The sequence below is a fragment of the Hyaena hyaena genome, unplaced genomic scaffold, assembly GCF_003009895.1.
Source record: "Hyaena hyaena isolate Hyena2069 unplaced genomic scaffold, ASM300989v1 scaffold_144, whole genome shotgun sequence".
NCBI classification, from domain to species: Eukaryota; Metazoa; Chordata; class Mammalia; order Carnivora; family Hyaenidae; genus Hyaena; species Hyaena hyaena.
In genome coordinates, this window is record NW_024080776.1 from 1,720,202 (window position 1) to 1,743,249 (window position 23,048).

A 23,048-nucleotide genomic window follows, 5' to 3' on the forward strand; every position below is an offset into this window, starting at 1 on the left:
GGACCAGAGGCAGAAGAGGAGCCGGGAAAATCGGTCCAACAGTCCCTAGGTCTGTCCTTACCACAACTCTCCCCCATCACAAGTGACCCCATTCCAGGGCCTTCCGGGCCACACCCATCCCCAGCCTTGTGGGGGCCGGACTGGGGGGGGGGTACGGCAGAAGCAAGATAAGTCCTCCCCACCCCTTCCCTGCCACCCCTCCCACCCAAGCCACCTCATTTCCTCTTCCTCCCCAGCACCAACACACACACTAATCAACACAGGCTGAGCAACCAGACCCAGAATAGCTGACCGGAGGCCCCGCTTGTCCTGGCCGGCCTGGTCAGCCTCCAGAGTATGGTCTGGCTGGGGCCCCTTTTGCTGCTCCCCATCCTCTTTCTGGCTTCTCATGTTGGTAAGTCTCCCCCAAGCCACTCCACGCCCCCCAGCCCCCAAAGCCCTGATTTTCCCCTAGGAAACCTTATCATCACTGTCCTGACCTTTATCCACACCCCAATCAGCCAGAAAGTGGGATTAAGGCCTCTAAAGCCCAGGCAGGCACTCGAAACCACTGCAGCCTAGAATCAGGAATAGAGCAGCTAGTGACTGAGTTAGATTTTGGGAGCAGTAAAGAGCAGCAGGGCCTATGGTGGCCCTGAAGTTCTCAGTGGGTGCTCCTATGGTCAGCACGTTGGATTCATTCAGTTATTCATTTGACAAACATTTATCTAGCACCAACAATATTCCAGGAGCTGTGCTGTTGGCCATTGGTTGAAAGGCAGGCAGCTTCCAGATCTATACGATGCTGACCTCCTATGCTGTCAAGGGGTTTAAATGAGGTAATTTATGCCCAGCCCCCAACATCCAGTAGGAAGGCAAGGGCTTCTGAATAAGTAGTAGCTATTCCTTCATTTATGGCCAAAGAGGATTAGAATGCAAAGACTATGTTTGAGTGGTAGTTGGGGACATGGAACATAGGGTGAAGGATAAAGACAGGCACAAGGAGCTCCAGAGGAGCACTGAGAAGGAGTCAGCTACTCTGCTTGAGGGCAGTAGATGACAAGGGAGTCGACAAAGACTTCTCCAAAAGCAGGGGTCTTCATTCCAGGCAGCCAGAACAGTAGCTGCAAATCCCAGCGATGTGGAAGTGCATGAGAGAGAAGGTTCCTGGAGGGAACCCAGCAGGAGGGACCAAGTGTGAGCCAAGAGGGGCTCAAGGGCATGCCTCGTACCCCGAGAGCAATGGGGAGCCACGGGAGGTTGCAGACCAGCCAGTCACAAGGCCTTAGATGGATCACTTGAGAGGATGAGTTGGGGAAAGTGGGACATAGCTATTGGGATGATCCAGGTCAGGAAGGGTGAGGGCTAAACAAGGGTGGGCTTGGAAGACCAGGTGAAGTCAAGAGCCTTTAAGGAAATGGAATCTGCAGCATTTTGTGGCTGACTGCGGTAGCCAACATCATGCTTAAAGGTGTGGAGTTTACAGTCAGGCAGCCTGGCTCCGCCAGTTACGAATCGTATGCCCTTGGGCAAGTGGCCTCTCCGAGCCTCCCTTCCCTGGCTATAAAAGTGGAGTTAATAACACCCACCACCCACAACAGTTGTGGTGATAAAATGAGAGAACATAAAATGGCCGGCATATAACTGGCCTCCAATAAGCATTATCATGAAAGTAAGGGCGTGAGAGAACTCCACAGTTTGTGTCTCGGGTGATTGGTGCCATCTGTTGATCTGGGAGCACGAGAGAGAAGCAGGATCGGGGAAGGCTGACACACATGCAGGCCCATGTGACAGACTGGACCAGGGCTGTTGACTCAGAGGCGATAGTTAAAGCCAGGGGAGTAGATGAGCTTGCTCCAGGAAGGCTGCAGAATCATTACTATTAGCCTCCTCCATAAATGGAAAGACATGCATTTCACGGGGGGGGGGGGGCTTTGAAAATCCAATGGAAAACAGGTGCTCAGGCATATGGTGGGCGGTCAGCAAACGCTAACTCCACTTACTCGTGGTAGGCTTCCGAAGAATATTAACTGATAAGCTAAGTGGCATTTAAACTAGCTAATTATTTGGCAGTTAACAGGCAGGGGCAGAAAAGGAGGGACTCCCTTCCTATCTGCCCCACGACCACCGGGCTGCGGAAGTCCACCTCTCCCTTATGCCCCACCTTAAAGCCCAGCATGACAAGCCTGTCTAGGTTTCTGGAGTGGGAGGAGTGGGATGGAGGGCTTTCTCCAAGGCGATTAGTGTTCTCCATGGCTCTCCTGGCCCGCACCCTCTGGCAGAGGGCCGGGAGAGCCCCCATCTGCGTGGCAGCCTGAGGCAGGTCCGGACTCACGGGGGGCGGGGGAGGGAGGAAGGGGGCTGCCAGGGATTAAAAAGTGAGGAAACGGAGACAGGGAGCATAGATCATTCTTTCCGAAGCTGGGCTGCAAAGGGAAGCCATCTGGCGGGGGGTGGGGGGCACTAGGAGGCCAGAGAAGAGGCTTTGTTTTGATTTGGAGATGAAGAGACCTGGGGGGGAGGGGGCGGGTAAGGGGCCAGTGCGCCGGCGGGAAAGAGACAGGAAGGGAGGGAAGGGAAATGCTCTACGGAGCGCGGGGCGGGCCAGGGACCCCGTCGGACCGAGGCCTTGGCGTCCCCGCCGCAGGCGCCGCGGTGGACCTGACGCTGCTGGCCGACCTGCGCCTCGTCGAGCCCCGGCGCTTCTTCCTGACGTGCGTGTCCGGGGAGGCCGGGCCGGGCCCGGGTGCCGACGCCTGGGGCCCCCCTCTGCTGCTGGAGAAGGACGACCGCATCGTGCGCACGCCGCGGCCCGCGAAGCCCCCGCACCTGGTGCGCAACGGCTCGCACCGCATCACGCTGCGCGGCTTCTCGCAGCCCTCGGACCTGGTGGGCGTCTTCTCGTGCGTGGGCGGCGCGGGGCGCACGCGCGTCCTCTACGTGCACAACAGCCCGGGGGGTGAGTAGGCCCCGCGGGGGCGGGGATGGAGCGGGGGGGGGGGCTGCCGTGGGATTCTGACCCCGCCCTCCACACCGCAGCGCACCTGCTTCCGGACAGGGTCACACACACGGTGAACAAAGGCGACACGGCCGTGCTTGCCGCGCTTGTGCACAAGGAGAAGCAGACGGACGTGATTTGGAAGAGCAACGGTGAGAGGGGCGTCTGAAGGGGTCCGGCAGGTCAGCCTACCTGCCTGAACACCTCCATGCCCTCGGCCTTCCCAGCTTTGGGGGCCTCACAGCCTTCAGTATGAAACCCCCGTCACCCTCTCTGGCACCAGTCTCTATCCTGGACCAGTTCCGTGATAAGCACCTGCGCCCACTCGCCTGTAGCTCTGCGCTGTCTTCTTGCACCCAGAGGACCAGCAGCCTTGTGGTCCGCTGCCTCCAGTTACCCCCAAATCAGCACTCTGTTAAATCCAAAGAGCACCTTTGGCCCTCCCCTGGGAGTTAGGAGATGCTGTCACAGTGCTCACCTGGCAGGGAGCCGCAGTCCCCACGGGGAAGAGGACTGGTAACTCGGCCCAGGCATGCCCCCACCCTGGCCCTGTCAGGCCCATGGCCCAACCCCACGGGAGGAAGCCGATATTCTGTGTGGCCCCAGAGATTCCTGCATCAGCCTTCAGACCCACAGCCCTTTGGCTGCCTCTTACCTCCCTGGGCTCCTGAGGGAAGAGGACCCTTCCCTTGGGCCAAGGGGTTTGCATCCTGAGCACCAGGCCCCCTGAACTGATGAGTGGTATAAGAGAGTCAGGTGGATCTCGGCTCCCTACGCTCCAGTCTTGGCAAAGAAGGGGGTGGGACAGGGACAGGGACTCTAGTATTTGGGTCTGCAGGTCTTGGAGGAAGAGGCGTCTGGAAGAGGTCTCCAAGTAGATAAGCTCTGAGCTGTGCCCAGGAGGAGAAGCGGGATTTAGCCATACAAAGGAGGAGAGAGAGACATTCCCGGAGGAGGATTGGTTAAGAGCAAAGGCAGGAAGTGCCGAGATACCCTAGTGCTTCTAGAAGAGAAACCAGCAGTTCCAGAACTCAGGAATGTTAGGAATCAGGCAGGGTGTAGAGAAGTATGAGGCCAAAGGGCTGAGTGGTGGCCACACCGGTGAACATGATGTGCTAAGGGGCCAGTCACCGTGGAGGAGTCTGAGCAGGGGGTGCTGCAGAGCCTTCTGTTGGGGAAAATCCCACTGGCTGCTGAGTGAGGGATGGAGGGGAAGGGCGGGGGCGGGGACGGAGGCAGAGAGACTGCCTTGAAGGCTGTGGGAGGCTGGGGCCGTGGTGGTGGCCATGAGTGACATGGAAAGAACTGGACTGCTTTGGGAAATGAGGAGGAGCCAGACTGAGCAGGACCTGGTAACTTACTGGGTGCCGGTGGAGCGTGGAGCGTGGAGCAGAGGATGCCTCCCAACTTTCTGGCTTGGGGACAGACCCTTTGGCTGGTGCCTTGGCCCAGTTCTGGCCACTTATACAAGGAGCACAGTGATACATCCTGAGCACTGGCTCTCACCTGGTGCTGAGACCCCTCACCCATTTATGCCCCCAGGATCCTACTTCTATACCCTGGATTGGCATGAGGGCCAAGATGGCCGGTTCCTGCTGCAGCTCCCAAATGTGCAGCCACCGTCGAGTGGCATCTACAGTGCCACCTACCTGGAAGCCAGCCCCCTAGGCAGCGCCTTCTTCCGGCTCATCGTGCGGGGTTAGGAGCAGAGGGCAGAGGGCAGAGGTGCTGGGTGGCATGGGAGGCTGGGAGCCCCGGAGGCACTTCCCATGGGCCCCCAGGGCTGCCCTGGTCCTCAGCAGCAGTGGTAGGTAGGTGAGGGCCAGTTGCTGAGGGCACATTCCTCCAGGCTGTGGGGCAGGGCGCTGGGGACCGGACTGTACCAAGGAATGCCCGGGCTGCCTGCATGGAGGTGTCTGCCATGACCTGGACGGCGAGTGTGTGTGTCCCCCTGGATTCACTGGGACCCGCTGCGAGCAAGGTGAGGAGGACGGGGAGCTAGGACCTCGGCGGGAGAGGGCACCTGGCTGGAGGAAGATTCTTGAACCAAGAGCATGGAGCTAGGTGGTGAGAACAGCCAGCAGGTCCCGGACCTTGAGGCCCAACAGTGGACCCTGTGGCCACATGCCCTGTTTCTAGCCTGCAGAGAGGGCCGTTTTGGGCAGAGCTGCCAGGAGCAGTGTCCAGGCACATCGGGCTGCCGGGGCCTCACCTTCTGCCTCCCAGACCCCTATGGCTGTTCCTGTGGATCTGGCTGGAGAGGAAACCAGTGCCAGGAAGGTACGGACTGACCTGCGCTCCCCAGTCCCTGACCCAGCCAGCCAGCCACATACTAGACCTGGACCCTCCCCTTTGGCTCTCATTTATACACCCATACCCTCTCCACCCAGCCTGGCATTACCCAGGCCCCAGCTGTGCCCTCATTGTCCCAGGCCTGTGTCCCTCTAACTGCAGCCCCTCTGTTCCCAGCCTGTGCCCCTGGCCACTTTGGGGCCGACTGTCGCCTCCAGTGCCAGTGTCAGAATGGCGGTACCTGTGACCGCTTCAGCGGCTGCGTGTGCCCCTCTGGGTGGCATGGAATGCACTGTGAGAAATCAGGTATGATCCCTCAAAACAAGTCAGCCTTCACCAGACACATCTATCTTCCTGGCTCGCGCCCCTGGCCTCAGGGAGCTCATGGTCCAGGAAGAGTTCTCAGCACCCGGCCCACATCACGGGTGCAGAGATGGGCTGTTCTCAGCGCCCGGCCCACATCACGCGTACAGAGATGGGCTGTTCTCAGCGCCCGGCCCACATCACGCGTACAGAGATGGGCTGCAGCCCAGATGGGGCGGAAGCCCACAGGAGGCCCCTGGCCAGGCTGAGAGTCTCAGGGGAGGGCTTCTGGGAAGAGGCGAGATCTGAGATGGGGAATGACGGATGAGGGCGAGATGGCTGGGGAAAGACACGGGCAAGGGTCTGGGAGCTGAGAACTCAGGGTCTGGTACCAGGACGGTGGAGTATGGAAGCACGGGGGTGGTCAGAGGAGTCAAGCCGTGGCGACTTTGAACAGCGGGCTACCATGACAGGGGCAGGAGGGAATTGTTGAAGAGGCAGGAGGGCATTCAGCTTTGTGTTTGAGAGAGGACCCAGGCAGCTGGGTGGGGAGCGGAAGCAGGAGACCCCACAGGGTCTGTAACAGAGCCCAGAAGCGAGTGAGGCCGGCCAGGGGCCTGCCTTGGCTAGGAGAGGGATCAAGTGGGGGGGCTGCAGGAGGTGGACCCTGCGGCTGACCAGAGATGCGGTTCCAGAGCCCTGCATGCAGGCAGTCTTGAGTGACTGAGCAGATGGTGGTGCCTCCGCTGAGATGCAGGCCACACACAGGACAAGGGGCAACCTGGTGGTCAGTGTCTGCTCTGTGGGGGCCTCAGCACGTATCTTCTCCCTCCCTAGACCGGATCCCCCAGATCCTGGATGTGGCCTCAGAGCTGGAGTTCAACTTGGAGACAATGCCCCGGATCAACTGTGCAGCCGCAGGGAACCCCTTCCCGGTGCGGGGCAGCATGGAGCTCCGAAAGCCGGATGGCACAGTCCTCCTGGTCAGCCCCCCGCCCCTGACCCCAGGCCCCCCATCCCACCAGCCTCACCATTGGTCTCTCAGACCCCCGACCCCTAAGGGCTTTCTCTAGGTGCTACCCACTGGCCCGCTTACAGGTCACATGGGGTCAGGCTAATTGTTGAGAAACTACCACTGGTCCTCTGTCCCCTCATCCATCCCCACATCTGCCACATGGGTGCACATTCTCTATGGTCTGCCCCCTCTCCCTGTCTCTTTCAGTCCACCAAGGCCATTGTGGAGCCAGATAGGACCACAGCCGAGTTCGAGGTGCCTCGCTTGGCCCTTGGGGACAGTGGGCTCTGGGAGTGCCGTGTGTCCACATCTGGTGGCCAAGACAGCCGACGTTTCAGGGTTAATGTCAAAGGTCAGTGATGTCCTGGGGCCGTGGAGGATGGCAGGCAGTGGGCAGAGTGGGCACTAGCTGATGCTGCTAAGACTGGGCATTGTGGCAGGAAGGGAAAGGACATCAAAGGTCACAGCCCAGCACCAAGCAAAGAAGAGGGCTTGTCATCAACCAGAGGTCTGGGCTGGCCAGTGTCAGGGCAGGAGGACAGCTCAACACTATCTGGAAAGGACATCCCATGCTCTCGAAACGGGATACCCTCCTGTGTGGCCATGCTGGCCCTCGCCACCTCCTCACAGCCCCTGCACACAGCATCCCTTTAACTCTGCCTCTGGGGTGCCTCTGGTGCTTCCTTCTGAATCACACCCCAGGGCTCTCAGTGCCAGGAAAGGTAAACACATGGGACACCTAAGCTCAGAGGGTGACCTGCTACCCAGAGAAGCTGCATGGGGTTTCCCCAGTGAGTAGGGAGGGAGTGCCCAGGCTGGCACAGAGCAGAGCCTGTCTGGCCCAGCTCACATGTCTCTTCACCTTCTCCAGCATCATAATCTCTGGCTCCTCTTTTCTTTTCTTTTTTTAATGTTTGTTTATTTTGAGAGAGAGGGTGGAGAGTGAATACAGGGGAGGGGCGGAGAGAGAGAATCCCAGTTAAGTTCTGTGCTGTCAATGCAGAGCCCAATGCAGGGCTCAAAGGGGCTTGATCTCATGAGATCATGACCTGAGCCGAAAACAAGAGTCAGACAGATGCTTAACCGACTGAGTCACCCAGGTGTCCCACCCTGGCTCCTCTTGCCTTCTGCTCCTGACAGCCCGCCCCCATGACAGAAGCCCAGACCTTTCTCATCTTCCTCTTCCTCTTCCTCATCCTTCCCACTCGCTCACCACCACCCCTCCCACAACTTTGGAGCTGCCTCACCAGCAGGAAATATCAGTGTGGCCGGGCTCCACCTTCAGCCTGTCTCTTCCCCAGGCTTCTGACCTAGGCAACTTGGGTTCAAATCCTTGCCACAAATCCCTGACTCCATTGCCTTAAGCAAGCTGTTTACCCCCCTCACAGTTTGTTTCTCTCTATATACAGTGAGGACATCAATGTTCACTGGCTAGGGTTGCTGCGAAGGGAGTTAGATGATGCATTTAATGCATTTAAGTTAGATGATGCATCTAAGCCCTTAGCACGGTGCCTAATACAGGGTCTGTGCTGGGTATATGTCGGCACTTATAGTCATGATTAAAGGGTCATCTCCCAAGTTTCAGCTGTTCTCTGGCAACTCCCAGACATGATCTGCAGGCTAGACCACTCTCTTGAGCTCCAGACCCATTTGATGGGAACTGTAGAAGTGGGGGTCTGGTTCTGAAGTCAGTGTGGAAGTTACCTGGTGTATGAGTCAGGGGCCCACTTCATCTCCATCCACCTCCTGTATGGCCCTACGCACGGGGCGGGGGGCTCCATAAATCCAAACCCTATCTTCATCTCACCTCCTCATGTTGTGCTCATTTCTGTCAGACACCACTGTTCCTCCCCACCCCCCCACTGAGCTCTCAACCCTGCCTCCTCTGCCCTGCCTCCTGCCCTCCCTCACTTCCATCTACCCTTTCACCCACCCTTCCATCCTGCTTAGAAAAAGCAGTCTGGAAAATGTTTGGAAAAGGCAAGGGAATCAGTCATGGCATTGATGTACTGATCTGGTAAGAAAAGCAAAGGCCAGAACGGGGGCGATAGGCATGGAATGAGGAAGCCAGGCAGGAACACAAAAGCTGTTTGCAGTAGAATTGGCTAATTCTAGGTGGCCTGACCAAACAGACCAAGTTCAAACACTGGTTGTACCTCCTGGTGGCTGCATGTCCTTAGGCAAGATAGATGTCTCAGAGCTTCAGTTTCTTCACTCATAGTACAGAGTGAGAACCCTATCTGAAAAGTAGCTGTGAGAAGGAGAGATTGTACATGGTATAGAGCAGGTGATTCATCGCTGGCTACCTTTTTTTTTTTTTTTTCCCAATTAAGAGAGTGACAAATGATAGGGGGAGGGAGAGAGAGTAGGCTGATACTGTGTTATCTCCCTGCCTTGGGTTTCAGCCCCCGTCTGTCTTCCTGACACTGCGTGGACAGAGTACCCTTCCCCAAACCTACCTAGCCTTGTCAGACCTCACTTCACATCTTTGGGGATACAAAGACCTGACATCCTCATTGCCAGACCCACGTGCCCCAAGCTGCTCAGGGCAGAATGCTATCCTGCTTGGATGCTGGCCATTCTGGTCATCTGTTGAACTTGGTCTCTCCCAGCCCGGAGGGACCCCACATCCAAACCAAGACCCAGAGATATCTTTGATGGCCAGAGTAGAGTCCTCTTATTTTTCAGAGGACTGGGCAGGCTGTCTGGGCCCTGCCTTACCTTGGGTCTCCTGGCAGTGCCCCCAGTGCCTCTGACTGCTCCTCGGCTCCTGGCCAAGCAGAGCCGCCAGCTCGTGGTCTCCCCACTGGTCTCCTTCTCTGGGGACGGACCCATCGCTTCTGTCCGCCTGCACTACCGGCCCCAGGACAGCACCATGGCCTGGTCCGCCATTGTGGGTGAGCAGGGAGACAGCCGGGGTGGGAGGGGGGCTGGAGAAGGACAGGGGTGTTGGGTAATAATGAGAAAGGGCAGAATGAAAAGGGGGGGGAGATGGCAGCTTCTGGAAAAGGTAGGGGGCTGAACGATGTGTCCTGTCCCCAGTGGACCCCAGTGAGAATGTGACCTTAATGAACCTGAGGCCGAAGACAGGATACAGTGTCCGTGTACAGCTGAGCCGGCCGGGGGAAGGAGGGGAGGGGGCCTGGGGGCCTCCCACCCTCATGACCACAGACTGTCCTGGTGAGAGGCCAAGAGTCATCCCTTCCTGTCCCCCCAGGAGTTACTGTTCCTATGCACTCAGCAGTTGTCATGTCTTGTCCACCCCCAGGGGCCCCTGCCTTTCCCACTGGAGGTTGTCCCACCCTGTCCCCTGGGGAACACTATCCTGTCCAGCCCTGAGGACCCACTGGACCGTTCTGACCCCTGACCTCCGGTCCCAGAGCCCTTGCTGCAGCCATGGCTGGAGGGCTGGCACGTGGAGGGCCCTGACCGGTTGCGAGTGAGCTGGTCCTTACCCTCGGTGCCTGGGCCACTGGTGGGCGATGGCTTCCTGCTGCGCCTGTGGGATGGGGCACGGGGACAGGAGCGGCGGGAGAACGTCTCGTCCCCCCAGGCCCGCACCGCCCTCCTGACCGGACTCACGCCTGGCACCCACTACCAGCTGGATGTGCGGCTCTACCACTGCACCCTCCTGGGCCCTGCCTCGCCCCCTGCCCGCGTGCTTCTGCCCCCCAGTGGTATGCTCAGGAAAGGGGTTATGGGCTCGGGATGAGGGGAGGACATGACACACAGGAAACACGAAACCCCAAAGCACACGGGCGGTTACAGGAGAGTGGATGGACATAGAACACAAGACGTGTGGATAAAACGTGGGCACAGGGGGGAAGCAGGATATCATACAGACATGAACACAGGGACGACGTGGGGTGGGCAGATATTGGAGGCCAGCGGGGAGGTAGGTCACCAGGAGCATATGGGATGGGGGGAGATGGGGTGGCCATGGTTCACAGGGGGAACGAGGGTCATGGGGAGGTTGTGCTGTACCAGGAGGACTTGGCGATTGGGGGAACACCAGGGGCATGGGGGAGACCTAGCACATTGGGAGGATTTAGGACACCAGGAGGACCAGGCACATAAGGAGAATATGGGGCAGCAGAAGCTTGGAGGTGAAGGGAGAGAGCCACAGGGAGAGGATGGCAGGATGGCTCCCATTCTGGGGTCCACCGAGCAGGTGACAAAGCTAGAAGGGATCTGATCCCAGAATACATACCGTGCTCCTGCCTGAGTCCTGCCTTCCTCTCCCACAACCTCCCGAGGGCCCCCAGCCCCCCGACACCTCCATGCCCAGGCCCTCTCAGACTCTGAGATCCAGCTGATGTGGCAGCGGCCAGAGGCTTCGGCTGGACCTATATCCAAGTACATCGTGGAGGTGCAGGTGGCTGGGGGCTCAGGAGACCCCCTATGGATGGATGTGGACAGGCCTGAGGAGACAAGCACCATTGTCCGTGGCCTCAATGCGAGCACACGCTACCTCTTCCGGGTGCGGGCCAGTATCCAGGGTCCTGGAGACTGGAGCAGCGTGGTGGAGGAGTCCACCCTGGGTAACGGTAAGAGCTTGTGGCTTGGGAGCTAGGACATCCAAGGCCCTTCCCAACAAGTGACAAGAGTCCTAGTACTCTGGACCCTGACCCTTCCCTTCTTAGGACCCATTGTCCTAGTGCTAGGAAAATCCTGCCACTCCAGTGGACCATTGGCCCTCGGCCTGACACCCGTGGCCCCTCCTGGTACTGGGATCTCTGACCTCTCCCTCCCTGAGCCAGGCTTCCCGATGATCTGCTCCTCTTACTGTGTGCAGGGCTGCAGAGTGAGGGCCCGGTCCAGGAGGTCCAAGCAGCTGAGGAGGGCCTGGATAAGCAGCTGATACTGGCCATCATGGGGTCTGTGTCTGCCACCTGCCTTACCATCTTGGCTGCCCTCCTGACCCTGGTGTGCATCCGCAGAAGCTGCCTGCACCGCAGACGCACCTTCACCTACCAGTCAGCATCGGTCAGTCCCCTGTTCCCACCCACACATGCACACACTACCTGTATGCCCGAGTGTGTGTGTGTGTGTATGCGTGCACATGTGTGTTTGTGTTGCAGCCATGGGAGTGCACTCAGCAATGCTCAAGGGCACAAAACGTAATTGTCTTTATTTTTGTAGAACTGAACTCCATTCATAAGTCGATTTATGTTAGTGGTGAATATTCCTGGTTCAGAATAACTGTTCTGTCTGTATTTCACCGTGGTCAATTCAGGATTCTCTTGCTTCTCACTGGAGGTGCTGTAAGCCTAGGTAGTGTGGTAATGACACGGGGTGGGGTGGGGTGCACACCGGGGCTTCATGGGGGCCTCCGTCCTGGCAGACCCTCCTGGACCCAGGAGCCAGCCTCCATCTGCACACACTTGTGGCTGATGCCCTCAGCCCTTCTGTGGCCTCCTGCCAACAGGCCACTCTTATACTGTGAGTTCCTGGTCCCAGCCTCAGTCTCTGCAAGTGCCAGAGCCTGCTCTAGGAGGCTTCAGAGCCCCAAGGTGCTCCCTGTACCCTGCGGGTATGTGCTGTGGCCCTCACCTTTGTCACAACCCCTATTACAGCTGTTCCTACTACTCTAGAGTTGTGCCAGCTCAGGGCTCACCTGTCACTGCAGGGGAGAGGACATGGCTCCTTCTGTCTTCTTGGCCTCTCTGTAAACCTGAGCTGTTCTCCGTCTGCGCCCCTCCAGCCTGAGGGCCCATACTTGGTGGGGGTGGAGGGTATGGGGCAGTGCTGGCTTCTCTTTAGGGACCCGGCATCACCTCCTATTGTCACCACCTCCATCCCTCTCTGCTACCTGCCCTTCCTGCCCCCTCAGAGATCTTCCCCACCGCTGTCCCCAGTGATCCAAACTGTTGCCCTTGGTCCGCCACACCTGGGCTTTTGCTAGTTACAGCTACGCTTTGGTGTTCCAAAAAAAACAAAAACAAAACAACAACAACAAAAAAAACCCTCTTCTCTCTCAAGGGCTGATCCTTGTGATAGAAAGCCTAGTGTCCAAGGCTATTGTCTCTGCCATGCCTTAAAAACTCCCTTCAGAGATTCAATTGGCTTCTTTGTTCCAGGCTGCTCCCTCTGAGGTCAGTGCACACAGAAACCAGCCGCTGCTGAGGTGGGGGGAGGGTAACGAATACAAATGTGGAGGGAAGGAGGTCAGAAAGCAGACTTTTAGCACACATATGTATAATCCTGGTCCCTGTCAAGATCTGCCCTGCCACGTGTGCCTGCGTGAGGGGGTGTGTGTGTGTGCCACATAAGAGTACCTGGGTGCATCCACTTGTGGGCACCCCCCTGTGTGTGTGCGTGTGTCCCCGTGCTGTGCTCCAAGAGATGAACACGTGTGCATGCACTCACCTGCATATGGTGCTGCTGCTGGGCCACGTGTGTGCCCTCGGTGGTTCATGCTTCATGTGAATCCACGTGCCCCATGTCTTAGCCCTCGCCCACGGATCCGAGCTTCGGCTCATTCAGGGAGCCCTGCCACCAGGTCTGGGTTAAGCCCCTTCCAGTTCTCATCTCGGCAGTGCTCTTGGTCCCGTTCAGCTGCTTCCTTTTGCTGCCATCCGTCTTGCCCAGGTGGCCCAACTTCTATACAGTTGGGGGAAGTGGATGTTCCTCTTTGTGATGGTCTTTCTATCTTCAGCTCCTGGTGGTTTTAGAGCTATAAACAGGTACCAAGTGGGTCTGCTTCTGGCACCGTGGAGAAAACCCCTCCACTGACTGCCAGCAGCTTGGGGCTTAGCATGTAGTAGGTGCTCAATAATTGTATCCTAGCCCATTGCCCAAGGCTGGAATCCTCTCCAGAGTATCCCTGATGACAAAAAAAAAAAAAAAAAAAAAAAAAAAAGCCAGGCTGTGAGATCAGCACAATGATGGGAAGCTCACCACTCCCCATCATAGCTCATTCCAGTTCTTTCCTATTTTATTATTTTTTTTCTTAAAATTTTTTAAATGTTTATTTTTGAGAGAGAGAGACAGAGGACAAGCGAGGGGGGATGGAGCGGGGCAGAGAGAGAGGGAGACACAGTATCTGAAGCAGGCTCCAGGCTCTGAGCTGTCAGCACAGAGCTCAATGCAGGGCTCAAACTCACGAACCACAAGATCATGACCTGAGCTGAAACCAGATGCTTAACCAGCTGAGCTACCCAGGTGCCCAGTTCTTTCCTATTTTAAATGTTAGGGATTTAGGGGCACCTGGGTAGCTCAGTCAGTTAAGCATCCGACTCTGGATTTCGGCTCAGGTCATGATCCCATGGTTCATGAGTTTGAGCCCCACATAAGGCCTGGCATCAGGCTCCATGCTGATAGTGTAGAGCCTGCTTGGGATTCTCTCTCTCTCCATCTCTTTCTGCCCCTCCTCCATTCTCTCTCTCAAAGTAAATAAAGAAACTTAAAAAAAAAAAGTTATAGATATCCTCTTTCCATTGACTCATGTCTTCATGGCTTCTAGCAATGCTTACCCCCACCTTATTTTTCCAGAGCCCCACATACCTGCTCCCCAGGCTGTGGCCTCTGCATTTTTCTTCTTGGACATTTGTCCACCCAGCAGCCCCACTGATGGCTTCGTCTCCTATGATTCTGTCTCAGTAGGTGTCCTCTGCATGTCTGTCCCTGGCTGACCACCAGCGTGCCGTCTGTGTGGGTCTCTGGCTGTTTGTCTAGCTATTCTTTGATGCCTGTCTGTGCCTTTTGCCAGCCCCGTGTCTGCCGCACGGACTGTCTGCCCATTTGTCCCATCCTATGAAGGGCGAAGAAACCATCCTGCAGTTTAGCTCAGGCACCTTGACGCTAACCCGGCGGCCAAAACCACAGCCCGAGCCCCTGAGTTACCCCGTGCTGGAGTGGGAAGACATCACCTTTGAGGACCTCATCGGGGAGGGGAACTTTGGCCAGGTCATCCGGGCCATGATCAAGAAGGACGGGCTCAAGATGAACGCGGCCATCAAGATGCTGAAAGGTTCACTGGGAGTGACCCCTGGCCCCAGGCCTGCCCCTGTCCTTTGTCCCACAGATCCCAGACCCTACCTGGCCCCCTCCCGCAACCGACCCCAGTCCTCACCAGCCATGCCTTTTCTCCAGAATTATTTCTGGCGAAAGTGATACTGGCTTCTTTACACAGAGTATGCCTCCGAAAATGACCATCGTGACTTTGCGGGAGAACTGGAAGTTCTGTGCAAATTGGGGCATCACCCCAATATCATCAACCTCTTGGGGGCTTGTGAAAACCGAGGTGAGCCCCCCAACTCATCACTTGCCCCTTCTTCCAAAGCCCCATCAACAGCCATCACGTCTCTCCACATCGCTAGTTTGCCAGAGCTTCAGGCTCCCTCTCTGCCCCCGTTGGGTGCACAGGCTGCCAAGAGGCTGCCTGCATAGCAACCATCACCCTGTACCTGTCTCCTTCTGTCTCAGGTTACTTGTATATCGCTATTGAATACGCCCCCTATGGGAACCTGCTAGACTTTTTGCGGAAGAGCCGGGTCCTGGAGACAGACCCAGCCTTTGCCCGGGAACATGGAACGGCCTCCACCCTCAGTTCCCGGCAGCTGCTGCGTTTTGCCAGTGACGCTGCTAACGGCATGCAGTACCTGAGTGAGAAGCAGGTATGTGTAAGTGTGGGGAGGGTAGGTGTGTCAGAAGGGAGGCCACTGGGTCAGCCACAGGAGGTAGAGTCAGCAGACTGCCATTGGATGTGGGGTCGAGGAGCACAGAGAAGGACGTGACCCTGAGCTGCTGGCCTGGGTGAGTGCGTGAGAGCACAGAGAAGCAGGTCTGGAAATGGTGTTGCATTTGAAGCATCCGCGGAACATCTTGGTGGAGATGCTGTGTTGGCAGTTATGGATGCCAGCCTCAAACTCAGGAGAAAGACCTAGGCCAGAGACAACAATCTGGAAGCTGTCACCCCACAGATGGTGGATGAGTCTCAAGGGGAGGGAGTGGGCGAGACCCACCAGGACAGAGTAGAGGTGGAGCAGGGAGTGGAGGCCTGAGCCCAAGTGTGAGGACACCCTTCTTGAATGGAAGGAAGGAGGGGACAGTAGCAGGAGGCCAGCATGTTACTGACGAAAGACATTTTAAATAGTAAAGCTTTGAGTGTCTTTGAAGCAGAGGCATAGGGGCCAGTGCAGAGGGAGGGTTTGATGGAGAGAGGCCACTGAGGAAGTTGGAGGACCTTGTGGGGAAGACTTGGGACTCAAGGGAAAGGTCACTTTGGGCAAGAGGAGGGCTTTCCTCACTTCCCTTAATGAGGGGAGAGCAAGAGGGGGGAGAGCAAATGAAGAGGAGGAGATGCAGTGTGGTCACCAGGGACAAGCCCACCCAAGCTCACCCTTGTCCCAGGAAGAGGGATGCAGCCTGAGCTTGGCCATGGGCAGCTCACAAGAAGGAAGGGACAATCAGCAGTGTGACTTTTCTAAGGCAGGAGTCGCTGGTCCAGGATAAGGCCTGGCTGGCTGGGAAGAAGGGTGAGGGGCTGTTACAGGGATGGAGGGTGCTCACAGAGGCCAGCTGTGGGGCCAGACCCGTCACTGGTTGAGGAGTCCTGGACTTGCTCATCCCCAGTCTTTCCTGACTTCTGACCCTGTGTGCAGTTCATCCACAGGGACCTGGCTGCCCGAAACGTGCTGGTTGGGGAGAACCTGGCCTCCAAGATTGCCGACTTCGGCCTCTCTCGGGGAGAGGAGGTTTATGTGAAGAAGACCATGGTAAGTCTCAGCCCCGCCACCTTAGTTTTCCATGTCTGCCCCCCCGAACCCCGCACCCAGGTCCCTCCTCCTCACCCAACCCCTAAAACCCACTCTGTCCCAGGGGCGTCTCCCTGTGCGCTGGATGGCCATTGAGTCTCTGAACTACAGCGTCTATACCACCAAGAGTGATGTGTGAGTATGGGGCTCAGAAGGAGCAGGAAGGATTGGTCTCCCCAGGAATGCACACAGACAGAACCTAGACATGTCACAGGTAGTACAAAGCACGGTTTGGACATTCCCAGGGTAGGTTCCAGGCATGACACGGGCGTGATACAGGTGTGTGTTGGGTACACCTTGGCGATGCCCAGCATCTTAGTGGGAAGGTGGGAGCAGCTGGGAGCAGGTGTTGTCTTGGAGGGCGTTTCGGTGGTAGGATTGGGGTAGGGAAGTTTAGGGCTGTGTTCATCTCCGAGATTGGGAGACACCTTGGAGAGGTTTGGGGAACATTGGTGGGTGGAAAGACCACTCCAGGGATGTTCTCGCCTTCATCTCTGAAGGGTGGGGTCATCCCAACCTGAGGACCTAACCAGAGCATGACCCCTGAGACCCCCTCTTTGTGCTCCTCACCCCCAGATGACCATCCTGGCCCACCTCTGCTCCTCTTTCCAGGAGACCTGGCCTCCCCATCCCTCCAGCTCTGGCTCTGCCCCTGCCCCTTTGCCACCAGCCCTTTGGCCTGGCCTGCCTTGCTCACTGTGCACCACACCAACCACCCCTCTGACCACCACTCAACTACTTCCTGCTTCTGCCCCCAAGCCCCCAAGATCCCCTCCCCCCCGCTAGAACTCCCACCCTGGCCTCACCTACGTGGAGATTGCTACAGTATAAAAGGCAGTTAAAAGCAAGGGCTTTGGAATCAAATTGTCAGAGTTTGATTCCTGTTCTACCACTTACTAGCTGCGTGAGCTTGGGCAGGCTAGCTAATCTCTCAGTACTTCAGTGTCTCCATCTATAGAATGGGTAAAATGATAGTATCTATATCATAAGGTTGGTGTGAGAGTCAAATGAATTAATATATTCGTTCAATGACCAGTGCCTGGCCCATAGTTAATATGTGACACAAATGATAACTATGGTGAAGTTGAGCCTGGGAGTGGTTACGAAGGACTTTCAATGGACAGAGATGGCAACAGGCCAAGGCACACACTCGCAGAGTAGACCCACGCAGGGGGAGGGTGGGTGGCACCCCTAGAGTAGATAGACACTGAACTCCTGGGCCCCGGGGTCTAGAAGGTAACTAAGTACGTCCTTCTCATTTCAGTTGGTCGTTTGGGGTCCTCCTCTGGGAGATTGTGAGCCTTGGTGAGTCTCCGGCCCCCATCCCCCAGAGTGCCCTCTCCTGACCGCCACCTTGGTTCCTGGGCTGAGACAGCTTTGTCCCCTCCTACAGGGGGCACGCCGTACTGTGGCATGACCTGTGCTGAGCTGTATGAGAAGCTGCCTCAGGGCTACCGCATGGAGCAGCCTCGTAACTGTGACGATGAAGTGTGAGTCTCCTCGGCCTGGGGCCCCATAACCCCCTCACCGCAGCGGCCCTGACCCCTCATCTCAGCAATGCCCCATCTGCAGGTACGAGCTGATGCGTCAGTGCTGGCGGGACCGTCCATACGAGCGACCCCCATTTGCCCAGATTGCGCTACAGCTGGGCCGGATGCTGGAAGCCAGGAAGGTGAGGAGACTGAGGGTGACGGGGACTAGGGCTCATTAGGCTCCAGGGGTGTCCTCTCATACGAGCCGGAGAGCAGCAGCCCCATGTCCTTGTCCCCACCACTAGCTGCAGGACAGCTAGGCGGGGCGTCAGATGCCACCCCCCTTTCTAGCGCCCCATGGGCTGGACACAAGGCTCTCCTAACTCTTCCTAGCCCCCAGCACCAAATCTCTCCCAGACTGCTCCCAGACTGCTTACCCATCTTCCTCTGCTGGGGCTATCAGCCCGTTTTCCTCTGGGTCACCTGTCCTCACCTGGCACAGAGCCAAAGTGACAAGGCGTGAATGGCCAACTAACCAAATGGGTGGATGGAGGAATGAATGGTACAGTAAGTGAATGAATGAATAGAATTAGTGGATGGGTGATGTAATAAACATGTGAGCAAACACATAAAGAATTGAATCTAATAACCATGTGAATAAATGAATTATCGGATAAATATAAATGAAGAAACATATCAAAATGAGTAAATGCAGAAAGAGTTCTTCGTATAAATTAATGACTAAATAGCTACAGGAATTCATAGACTGTCTCAAGAATAAAGGAGTGATCAGGAGCACTGGGCTGGCTCAGTTGGTGGAGCACTCTTGATCTCAAAGTTGTGAGTTCAAGCCCCATGTTGGGTGTACAGATTACTTAAAAATAAAATCTTTTTAAAAAGCAAGCAAAAAATAATGAAGGAATGACTGAATAACCACACAAATGGCCAACTCCCCAAAAGTAGCTTTATAAATAGATGAATAAATGAGTAAATGTGTGAGCAAAAAACTCACTGCTGAGTGCATTAACCTAAGATGTAGGATAAGAATGATGAGGGGCGCCTGGGTGGCTTAGTCGGTTGAGCGTCTGACTTTCGCTTAGGTCATGATCTCGCGGTTCGTGGGTTCGAGCCCCGCATCGGGCTCTGTGCTGACTGCCAGCTCAGAGCCTGGAGCCAATTTCAGAGTCTGTGTCTCCCTCTCTCTCTGACCCTCCCNTCGGGCTCTGTGCTGACTGCCAGCTCAGAGCCTGGAGCCAATTTCAGAGTCTGTGTCTCCCTCTCTCTCTGACCCTCCCCTGCTCACGCTGTCTGTCTCTCTCTCCTAGAAATAAATAAAAAAAAAATTAAAAAAAAAAAAAGAATGATGAGATATATGCAGTGGACCCTTGAACAATATATGGCTTAGGGGCACTGATCCGCTATGTAGCCAAAAATCTGCATATAACCTTTGACTTCCCAAAAACTTAATTGCTAATAGCTTACCTGTTGACTGGAAGCCTTACTGATGACCTAAGCAGTCAACTAACATGCATTTTATATATGTATTATACACTATAGTCTTATACTAAAATAAGCTAAAGAAAAGAAAAAAGTAAGATCATGAAGAAGAGAAAATACGTTGACAGTCCCAGACCACATTTATTGAAAAAAATGTGGTCTAAGTGGACCCATACAGTTCAAATCCATGTTGGTCAAGCATCAGTTATGTATACAATGGACTGTTACCCAGCTATACAAAGAATGAAATCAAGGGGTGCCTGGGTAGCTCAGTCAGTTAAGCATCTGACTCTTGACTTCAGCTCAGGTCATAATCTCACAGTTCATGAGTTCAAGCCCCATGTCAGGCTCTGCATTGATAGCATGGAGCCTGTTTGGGATTCTCTCTCTCTCTCTCTCTCTCTGCCCCTCCCCAACTCACACTTTCTAGTAGGTTTTCTTTTATGCTTATTTTTGAGAGAGAGAGCATGAGCAGGGGAGGGGCAGAGAGAGAGGGAGACACAGAAGCCTAAGCGGACTCCAGGCTCTGAGCTGTCAGCACAAAGCCTGACATGGGGCTCGAACTCATAGACCACAAGATCATGACCTGAGCCGAAGTCAGACACTTAACTGACTGAGCCACCCAGGCGCCCCTGCAACTCACACTTTCTGTCTCTCTCTCTTAAAAATAAATAAACTTTAAAAAAAAATAACAAAATAAAATGAAATCTTACCATTCACAACAACGTGGATGCACCTAGAGAGTACGATGCTAAGTGAAATAAGAGAAAGACAAATACCATAGGACTTCGCTTATATGTGAAATCTAACAAATAAACAACAGAAACTCATAAATACAGAGAACAAACTAGTGATTGCCAGAAGGCAGAAGTGGGGAGGGGGGCAGCAAAATCGGTAAAGATTAAGAGGTACACACTTCCAGTTATACAATAAATCAGTTACAGACTGAAAGTACAGCATAGGGAAAAGGGTCAATAATCTTGTAATAACTTTGCGTGATGACAGATGGTTAACTGTCAAACCACTATGTTCTACACCCGAACCTCATCTGATACTGTATGTTCACTACACTTCAGCGGAAAAGTTTTGTTTTTTTTTTTTTTTTTTACAAATAGTTTATTGTCAAATTAGTTTCCACATAACACTCAGTGCTCATCCCCACAAGTGTCCTCCTCCATGCCCATCCCTCCTCCCCCCCACATCCATCAGTTCTCAGTTTTTGTCAGCATTCAAGAGTCTCTCATGGTTTGCCTCTCTCCCTTTCCCCCACCATTTCCCCCCTTCTTCTCCCCCTTGTTCCTCCGTCAAGTTCCTCCTAATCCTCCTATACGTGCAAACATATGATATTTGTCCTTCTCTGCCTGACTTATTTCGCTCAGCATCACACCCTCAAGGTCCATCCTTGTTGCTACACATGCCAGATTTCATTGTTCCTCATTGCCATGTAGTATTCCATGGTATAGAGAAACCACATCTTCTTGATCCATTCATCTGTTGATGGACACTTAGGCTCGGAAAAGTTTTTAAAAAGAAGAAAAAAGAAAAAACTCCTAACAATTGTGTCAAGGGTCTCTCACCTGAACCCCGAGCTGTGGTCTGTCCTGGCTGGTGAGGGCTGCCCTCAGCCACGGGGCCATCTTGAATCTCAGCCAGTGTCTCTTCAAGTACCCCTACCACATGGAAGTCAAGGAGCTCCAGGCCAGAGTCGCACGCATCCCTGGCCCCCACTGAAGCTTGCTCTGCTCCCCAGGCCTATGTGAACATGTCGCTGTTTGAGAACTTCACTTACGCGGGCATCGACGCTACAGCTGAGGAGGCCTGAGCCGCTGTCGGGCCAGAACCGGGCTCTGCTGGCCAGAGCAAGCTCCACTGCCCGACCTGTGACTTTTGATCCTCGCGGCCTCTGACCTGACCTGCCTCGAGGAATTTTTGTTTTAACTTAAGCAAAGAGGGGACCCTGGTGTGGGGTGGGCTTAGGGGACTTGGGTCCTCGTCCTTCACAGTTGCTCCCAGGCCACGTGCGGCTACTCTCGTAGCGAGACCCTTCACACTCTTCCTTCTGGTTCAGCTGCACCCCATGTGTACCCTCCTTCTGTCGCTCCCCACGCTCAACCCCCTCCCGCAGATCCTCCACCCAAGCCAGCACCCACACCACTACCGTTCCCCGTTCGGCTACTCCCCTTTCCACTATCCTCCCCCCTTACCCTGCTTTTGGCTTTGTAATAAAAAAAAAATAAATGCTCTGAGAAGCTCCATCCCATGTCTTCCTTTTACTGCTGGCCAATCCCAAGGAAAAGTTGAACCAAAGAGAAACTGGGACCTTCCAAGAAAAGAAACGCTGTCCCTAGTTACACGGTCACAGGCCCACACCCTCTCTTGGGGTCACCTCTCCATGATGGGGGAATGCCCTAGAAGACCCATTTTACAGACACCCCGTGTCTGTGCTATAAGTCATTTCCCCATCACCAGCAGGTCTCCATCTGGACATAGCCACCTGTCCAAACAGTGCATTGCCAGGGTCAGCAGCTCGTCCTTGGCTCAGACGGACGCCTCAGCACACGCAGATTCTGACTTGTCTTGAGCTCCCACTTCTCATGTCGCTAGGTGGCCTTCCCTGGCTTGATAGCCACCTTCCTGGCCGGCCTGTGGGCCCCAAAGGAGGAAGGCAGAGGTCACTTGGAACTTCAGCCAGCCACGGTAGGATTCCTTTGCCTTCCTCAGGGTCTCATGATGTGCTGGGAGGTGCCCTATCCTCCAAGCCAGCCCCGTATTGCTCCCTCAGGCTGTGTGACCCTTAGGTTTGCCTCTCCTTTGGATTTGCCACTGCTGTCCTCAGATTTCTCTCCCACTGGTCCTTAAGAAACAAGACTTGTCTTGCTTCCCACATTTTTTTTTCAGTGAATCAGATGAAATCAAAGAAGGCATAGCACAGTGTGGCACTGCAATTAAGATCATGATTCTGGAATCCCATAGACCCATGTTCAACTTCCTGCTATATTACTTACTGCCTGTGTGATGTTGGTGGAGTCACTTAACCTCTCTGAGCTTCATTTTTTTCTCCCCTGAAAAATGGGGTTAGTAATAGCTGCCTCACTGTTAGCACTAAGTGAGATCACATAGGCACAGACTGCATTGGGCCTGGTACATAGGGAGTACTCAGTGTCAGCTGATATCACGCACAAATCTGAGGTTTGGAAAGGGTGGTTGTGATGATCAGAATCTGTATTCCAAAAAGACTTGAATGGTTGGAGCATAGGGCTGAAGTTAAGAAGAAATGAACTGGAGTAATTGGGAGGCTGTGCAAGGCAGGGAAAGTAAGATTTGCTAGAAGGAAATTGCAGCTCTACTTCAGGGATATTTTGACGTCCAGGATGTGGGATTCAAAAGTTGAATTCCCAAACTGACTGGCTGGCTCAGTTGGTAGAACATGCAACTCTTGATCTCGGGGTCATGAATTCGAGCTCCATGTTGGGCATAGAGCCTACTTAAAAAAAAAAAAAAAGTCCTTGATGGAGACCAATATACAAAGATGCCCTGTGGGGTGACAGATATGTAAACAAATATAGCAGTGTAAACACAGCACACTGTCAGAAAGAAGGAGTTTGCCAGAGGGTAAGATCCTGGCAGAGGAAACAGCACCTGTGACATGTGATATGTTCAGGAGCTGCAAAGAGTTCTATGTGGCTGGAGCAAAGGGAGAACCTACTCTGTGAAGGGACCCATGCTGGGCCTTG

The 23,048-nt window shown here is 54.9% G+C and overlaps 1 protein-coding gene across 1 annotated transcript; it reads left to right on the forward strand.

The window, feature by feature from the left end:
• Positions 1-250: 250 nt before the first annotated feature.
• Positions 251-21,569, forward strand: TIE1 (tyrosine kinase with immunoglobulin like and EGF like domains 1). Its single transcript, XM_039238672.1, has 23 exons — positions 251-394; positions 2,627-2,938; positions 3,019-3,129; positions 4,520-4,675; positions 4,827-4,958; positions 5,117-5,257; positions 5,447-5,575; positions 6,410-6,555; positions 6,795-6,939; positions 9,326-9,484; positions 9,630-9,767; positions 9,968-10,264; positions 10,844-11,134; positions 11,383-11,573; positions 14,349-14,559; positions 14,722-14,832; positions 15,015-15,205; positions 16,193-16,306; positions 16,410-16,480; positions 17,610-17,650; positions 17,739-17,835; positions 17,918-18,017; positions 21,065-21,569. Exons 1-23 carry the CDS (start codon positions 337-339, stop codon positions 21,134-21,136), a joined length of 3,414 nt encoding a protein of 1,137 aa, XP_039094603.1. The 5' UTR covers positions 251-336; the 3' UTR covers positions 21,137-21,569.
• The last annotated feature ends 1,479 nt before the right edge of the window (positions 21,570-23,048 follow it).

Coding starts and splice junctions, on each gene's coding strand:
- TIE1 (XM_039238672.1), top strand. CDS start 337: ATGGTCTGGCTGGGGCCCCTTTTGCTGCTCCCCATCCTCTTTCTGGCT. Junction 2,939..3,018: donor CGTGCACAACAGCCCGGGGG/GTGAGTAGGCCC, acceptor TCCACACCGCAG/CGCACCTGCTTCCGGACAGG. Junction 17,651..17,738: donor CTGGGAGATTGTGAGCCTTG/GTGAGTCTCCGG, acceptor CCCCTCCTACAG/GGGGCACGCCGTACTGTGGC.